Source organism: Leuciscus leuciscus (assembly GCF_965113295.1).
Source record: "Leuciscus leuciscus genome assembly, chromosome: 5".
NCBI classification, from domain to species: domain Eukaryota; kingdom Metazoa; phylum Chordata; class Actinopteri; order Cypriniformes; family Leuciscidae; genus Leuciscus; species Leuciscus leuciscus.
Window position 1 is genome coordinate 26,816,875 of NC_138729.1, and position 7,792 is coordinate 26,824,666.

Sequence of the window (7,792 nt, forward strand, 5' to 3'; positions counted from 1 at the left end):
AGGGCTGAGTCCTTTAACACATGATAAATAAACACATGGCTACATAATTCTTAAAACTTTATTGTTTTCCTCGAACAATCTCCCGAAAGGGATTCTTTCAACTAGGGAGATGTTACAAAAATAAGCATTCTCGCTCATTTGGCATGAGTCATGTGATTGCTTCCTTTTGCACCCCGTCTAACCTTTGTGCAGCAAAGCTCAATGAATATTTAATGAACCCCTCTGTGCTTCACAAAATTAAGATACAGAAGGCATCATACAGACAATAAATAAATGCTTTTAAAGGTCATTTCCATATACAAATATAATTTCTTATGAAGCTTATCATACAAAGCACATCCATTCACCTACAGCATAACATTTACAAAACACAGTTTGGCGGAAGCCTTCCAAAAAATATATTACAAAAATGCTAAAGGAGTGCTTTACATAGTGTGTTTTGACGTATGTATTATATATTAAGATAATAGCCCACTTTTACATATATGTGTTCATTTCTCTGTTGTCAAAAAAACACCCCATTTATGAACATGCAGCTTGTGATATGTCTTTGCTTTAGTTCTATGCTAAAAACAGTACAAGATGTATACAGAAAACATTATTGGAACAAAATATCACATTTTATCCAAATAAACTGATAGACTTAAAATATTCTTCCAAAATAAGACATTACATGTTACACTCATCTTTGTGAAATATAATTATTCTAGTAGAATATTAATTTTATTTAATGTTTGATTAACCTTTTAATGTTAAGGCACTTTATATAGGCATTGTTGTGTTAAAGAGACAAAGGCTAAATAATCTACATACAATTTTCATAATCACCTTCCTGAATATATTGTTTGAAAAATTGCTCATAAAATAACATCTGGTTTCTTGACACTAGCAGTTTTCAGAGGAATGACAGAAAAATTTCCAAATGAACATCACTAAAATAGAATGCGTGCATATACATATTGAATTCAGCTAAATGTGAGGATGCAACCTTGTATTAGTAGGTCAGACGGAAACATCATATTTACAAAAGGCAAGTATCTAAAAAAAGACAGATAAAAGAAATTGTTTACAAAATGCGATGTAACACTATTACATGTAGGTTTGTAACAATTAAGGGAAAAAAAATATATGTATTTTACGCAGATTGAAGACATTCAAAACAGTCACCCAGATATTAAACACTGTTTTAAGCTTAATGTGGAAAACTGAATATGAACTGTAAGTAACTTATATAGGTAATCATTTTAATATAATAAAAAAAATTTGACAAATGTAACAAAAAAAGATATCTTTACTTTTCTTTTTTCCCCAGAAGTCCACTTTATAGCAGCCATAGAATATGAACATTGAGAGTCAATCAATGCCTCTGTAGCAAAAATATAGCTATAATAATGACAGATTATACAAACTGTACAGAAACATGATGAATGACAGCAAATGTTTGTCCCCTGTAAGCTTAACTGCTGAGGTTATAGAAACATGACAACATCCTGGTCAAACACAGACAGAGAGTCTCTTCATATGTTCATATCTCAACTGATGCATGAAGCCTCCTGCTAACAGGAAGGAATTCCTTCTGGAAAAGCACTTAGCTCTTCACAATCCTTAAAGCTGTAGATAGTTATTCAAGGGTTATGAAATGAACATCTTCAGTCTTTCTTCCAGTGCAAAAATTGGGAATCAGTTTAGGGGAGGGAGGCTGGTGGAAAAGACAAAGGCATTTACCGACAGGCACAGGAGTCCACTGTCATATTGGGGTAGACCTTAAGGACCACGTTCTTGTCTTCATCAAAGAAGAGGATGCTGAGGGAAGACATCTTCTCCGGCACACAGCAGGGCTCTGGGATGCCAGGGACCACCCCGACCGCCCGAACGATGCTCTGGATGGTCGCATGGTTTGAAGGTTTCAAAGACTGTAAGAGGTAAAAAGCTCAAGAGGTCAGAACCTATTACAGGGTTTAGGACAGCTACAGTTTGTTTTGCGATAAACCAGTGAAAGCACTAAAGGGTGTACAAATAGGTCAAAGGTTTGACAGACAAGGTTTAAGCCTAGTCCCAGACTAAAATGCATGTTTGAGCTGTTTTAACTGAAAACAACTTGCACTGACGTATCTTAAAATATGTCAGTGCCATTGTTTTGTCTCAAGATGCACAAAGTAATGTTGTTTTCTAAGGTATGTTTATAAAAGCTACTTAAATGTCCTAATTGAACTAAGGCCTAATCCTGGCTTAATATAAGCCCTGTCTGTGAAACCAGGCCATTATGGATGGTTTCATGCTAATCCATCTGCATTCCAACGTCTGTGAAAGGGAAATTACTCAGGTTCTCACTTTTCACAATCATTCGAAGAGCAAAGAAAAGCCTGACATGGGACGGCTATTTGCTGTAGTGATGCACAGTGTTTCTGTTGTTAACTAAAACTGAACTATTAAAAATCTATTCGCTAATGGAAATAAAGCTGAGATAGAATATTTGATGAAAAACTTAAATAATTTTGTAATAAAAAAAAACTAATAAAAATGCCATAAGCACATTACAAAATAACTAAAACCAAACAATGAAAACTGCAAATATAAATAAAAACTCATTAAAAATATTAATAAATACTATAATAGTATATAAACACTGGCGATGTACCAATATTAAAATTCTGGCCTATTACTGATAAATTGTAGATATAAAAATGCTAAAGTATCTGAATAACACTAAAAACTATGTAAAAATGTAATCATTTTAAGTGCTACAAGTGAATTTAGGAATTACAACACTATAACATTTAGTATGAAAATGGATATTAATTTTGAGATCTGCAAAAGATGACATTTAACAGTCTTATTAAATGATTTATGTTTTTAAAGATTAACTTTAAATGACTGGTAATCTATATGTAAAAATATACAGATAAATGATATGTGATATAACAGATTTTTTAATCTAGAAGGAATTTAGCCACATGCATTTTAGAATATGAAACAATTGGGTCTTGGTTTTCTATGATCAACTTTACTACGGAAACATAAAACTGTAGTAAAACTGAAGTAAATTAGACCTTATGTTTCTTAAACAAAGGGAAAACCATTGGTGGCAATATCTAAATGGAAATAGGCAAGTTTTATGATCAAGGATGACATGAATGGTATAATAATGGAAGATGAATATACTGCTGTGCTGACTATGATGATTTACAGCTTTTTCTTCCACTAGGTGGTGCTTATATTTCACTTCTCTAAATGCATGTATCAGTCCCTTTTCCCACTGCTCTGGTTATTTGCTCCTGGAGTTGATTGTATCACAACAGATCAGAGTGCACAACCTTTCGAAACTCATCTTGACTTTTTGCTCAATAATAATAACAAAAAAGTGTGAAATTTGAGATTTTTGTAATCATACATACCTTTGGCATGGGGAACTGACATGACCCCGAACAGTAGTATGCATCAAAAGACTTGGGGGAGATAATCCACTCGCTCCAGCCGATATCTGCAAAATCAACCTTTAAATATCTGCGAGCACAGTTCCTTGGCTCGTTCCATTGCTTCTTACGAGCTTTCTTAATGGTCTGCTCATCAAACTGCAGGAGAGGGTTCTTGTGCCGTGGGTTCTTGCGAGGCTTCTTGCGAGGGCGCTTGACTGGTTTGCCCTCCATTGGATCGTAAGGGCTGGTCTCATCCCATGTAGGTATCTCATAAGGGTACTCGGGGCCTGGAAGCTCATTGTTTTGTAGCGGCAGCAGGATGTTGGTGGACCGTCTGGTCCGATGTTGCGAGGAGGCACTGCGATTATGTATTTCGAGCAGATGAAGATTAGGCACCAGTCTGCTTCTGTGTCTCTGCAAGGTGGACACGACACTCTCGGGTTCGGAGATAGCCGAGTCGTTGGCGTAGACCAGAATGTAAGGAGACCTATCTGACAAGAGTTTCTTCCAAGGTTGCCGTCCTTTTGAGTCAATGTCAATGCCTATGAGAAGCTGGTCGTGATGCTTGGCTTGGTTGACTACACGAGTAATGTCTTTCCACTGCCATGATATGAAGTCCCGGTACACTGTGGAGATGTTAGTGGAAAAATGGCCGATTGTTCTGGTGGTGTTATCCACAAAGCTGAAACTCCAGACATCAAGGTGAATATGACCTTGTCTTCTGAGGTTATTATGGTGAGCACAGCTCTTGTGCCTTGGGCATCTGTGGCTGATGTTCTGAAGGTCACCAATGTAGTAGTGCAGCGTTGCTGAGAGAACATCCTCAGACTTGGTGAGGGAAGTGAGGTTGAAGATTTGTAACTGCTTATCATTGATGGTCCCTAACAGGAAAAAACACACATTCAAAAAAAGCATGGTGTTATCATCACTCTTTAACCAAAACATTTATCAGAAGGCAAATGACAAGCAAATGACTCTAGAGGGCGGTATGTTCACTCATTATAAGTAACTCGGTGTGGGCTTGTTTTTTTTCTTCTTCAGTCGTTTATAAATGTAGGTTGCATTTTTAGGGGGATTTTGTTCCAACTGCGTACAAACAACCACTAAAAGCCAAGTTGCACGAAACAATGTCATTATTAATCGCCGCAGTGTTTCCCTTTCTTTCCGTGTTTCTCAGCGTCTTCACCATTAGTGATGCGTAAATGTGCACAAAAGAGATTTATTCTGTTATTTAGATAACTAGTTTATTTTTGCGAAGTTATAACAATTGAAAAGACATTACTATTTTGGTCTGGCAAGTCGCTTAATTTGAGCTTGTTTTGATGAGAATTCTGGCAACACTGGCGCAATATGACTATCATCCGAGCGTCATCGTGAGCGAAGCGCAACTTCTCAACACCAGCGAGTTATGGTCATACCAGCGATTAAAGTGTATTAAATGATAATTTTTCAGACATAAAATTAATTCAGTTAAATACATCAGTATCGAAATCGTTTAATTCACTTGCAAATAGCCTACTGAGGCGAACGCTCGTGTTGCTCCTAATTTAATAACACGTAAAAGTCTGAACACTAATATCTAAAATGATTTATGAAACGCCACAGGACGAGGTGTTTCTTCACCTCGATCTGCTGTCTCTCAAATCTAAATCAACAGGTGTAATAGAACCAACTGCAAAACAAGCGGTCTTAAAGAGACAGTTCACTCTAAAATGAAAACTTAACAGAAGTTGGGGACTGACAGCCTCAGTCACCGTTACCATATAGGCTATGGAAAAAGATCCACTTAAAATTAATTTAATTAAACATCTTTTTTGTGTTTGAAAGAAAAAAGTCAGGTAGGACTGCAGGTTTACACACACACACACACACACACACACACACACACACACACACACACACACACACACACACACACACACACACACACACATATACTTCATATTTGGGTGAACTATCCCTTTAGGATATGAAGCGCAAAACTGATGAACACTTAAACTCACTTAAGAGTAGTGAGGCGATATTAACGAGTACATTGCTACATTTCGTCAGCTACAACGAAATACATAAATCACCTACCCAAATGTCCTTTGAAGCCGCGGACAGTGTTGCCATCTTTGAGAGGGAATCCCGCGCTGGTGTATTTGGCGTAGAGCATCTGCATGTGTTCTGACAGCGTGTCCTGCTCGCTTTTCTTCACATGTTGCTCAACTTGCGCTTCCACTTTTTGTTCAAACTGCACGTCTTTCGAGAAACTCATAAAGGGTGTTTTAAGCACAGCACAGTATCCACAGCACAGATAACCCCATCCCAACAGGAGGATAAACAGTCGCTGACAGCGATCCATGCTGGATGTACGAGACTGCTGAAGCTGATTTAGGTGTAGTATATCAGTGCTGAATGCGTTTCCAAACTCTTGTCTCTTGAGAAGGAGAGCATCACATGGACCACAAAAAATAAGGCAAAGAGAGCGAGAAAAATAAAGTGGAAATTTAAAAAAGATGTCAATTTGGTGTGCTCAAAAAGAATAGTCCAAATGCACGTTTCCAAAGATGCAGGAGATATCACAGTCCTTGTGCAAAATGTACGAGGATGTCCGTGTGAGCTTGATCTGCTGTTGTCCTGATGGTCAGGCTTGATTCTCAGTTTTGTGTCTGAGCGATGCTGTTCTCAGCCAATCGCGCCTCTTCCCTGCGTTCATTGAAGGTAAAGCTTGTCGCGCTAGTAATATATAGGGCTTATGAGAGCAGTCGGACAGTGTTGGGAAGTCCAAATTATTTCAGAGAATCGGTTCTTTTGAACGGTTCGTTTAAAAGAACCGATTCAATAAACAGATTCTTCTGGTCTTTACGTCACCACGTGTTCCCTAATATCTCGGCGAGGCATTCATTATATTGTTGGCTACACATTTTAAGATAATTTATTGTAAGCACTGCTCCATTTGTTGAAGCATTGATCCAGCTAAGAAAAACATTTTTTTTTAGAAACTATATATTTGCATTTACACTAAACAATAGAAACCAAAATTCATTCACATCACTTGGTTGAAACACTTTTTGCATTTTTAAATAGAAGCTAATTTATTAAAACCAACTCCTATTTCAAATGCGTATTAATAAAAATCTAAAGCTACAAAGCTATTAGTAATTGTATCCAGAATCTTTAATTACATTTTTGCCATAGCCTACAGCTAATGAAGTAGCCTAATAGTAGACTATTTTCTGCACCAGTGGTCAAATCAAGGTTTGGTTCCTCAGGCGGTTCTCGATTAACTGATTCAGTGGTTAACCCGTATAATTGCGAGTCGGACATGTCCAAAAGATTCACTTCGACCGATTCGGTTAGAAAATTACTAATTATTAATTCAGTCTGACTCAAGAACGAATAGTTTAGACCGGTTTTGTGAACCTTATCAACTGATTTATTGTTTATAAGTCCCGATACAGTCGGATATTATTATTCACAAATATAATATTTATTTGAATATAATAATATTTGAGAGAGAACGAAAGAAGAAGCGATGAACTCTCTAGCCTCTAAAAAATACAACACGTGAAAAATGCATTCTTTATGGTCTCGAATGCACGTTTAGGGCATCAAAACAAACCCTACACAGACTTTTACGTCTTCATCGTACACTATTCACACCCCCAGCTGTCTCTGAGCGACTGGGTGAGTCATGTGGATGTGTTGTAGGCTAATGCTCGATAGTGAGGTCCGTGAAACGTCTCTCAGCAAAGCTGTGTGTCTGGGTTGATGCGCTGAATGACATGGCTTATGGAGAGCATTAAAGGCTCTCTGTCCCATTTAGTTGAGCTCAATGGCGATGAGCAGACACATCCTGCACAGCAGAGTCTGGTCCGGATGCTGCACCGCGTCCCCTGCGCACACCAGACCCGCGAGCACGGCTTCAATGTCCTCTGTCACGGTCTCTCTTTCAGGATCACTGAGGAGGAAGTGATTGACTCTCACCCCAGACATCTGATGCCAGTGGACTTATTTTCAAGATATGATTTTGTCAGATCTGCCCGAGGTGTAATTGCTGTATAGTGAGAAAATATGTGGTCTGCTGTCAATAACCTATATTTATCATGTTTTATAATGTCCCACTAAACTCCCTTAGTCCACTTTAGGATAAGAACCCAGATTTTCACAAGCACATCTGCTATGCTGATTTGAAGGTGTATGAACGAGCTGTGCCGTTGTGAGGGTCTGAAGTGGGCAGTTTCATCACACTGCCACTCCACCACATGAATAAGGACTGTTAAGTTAAACAGTTATTAATGTGGGTGAATCACCACCCACTTCTTGAGCCCTCATCCTGGTGATTAAACAGAATATATATATATATATATATATATTAATTCTAGCATGGG

At 37.9% G+C, this 7,792-nt stretch overlaps 1 protein-coding gene across 1 annotated transcript; it reads right to left on the minus strand.

The window, feature by feature from the left end:
- Positions 1 to 40: 40 nt before the first annotated feature.
- On the minus strand, positions 41 to 6,175 carry bmp3 (bone morphogenetic protein 3). The gene is made up of 3 exons (XM_082168773.1): positions 5,496 to 6,175; positions 3,396 to 4,297; positions 41 to 1,913 (listed from the first exon to the last, which is right to left on the minus strand). The coding sequence occupies exons 1-3, from the start codon at positions 5,761 to 5,763 to the stop codon at positions 1,722 to 1,724; spliced, it is 1,362 nt and encodes a 453-aa protein (XP_082024899.1). The 5' UTR covers positions 5,764 to 6,175; the 3' UTR covers positions 41 to 1,721.
- Between the last annotated feature and the right edge of the window lie 1,617 nt (positions 6,176 to 7,792).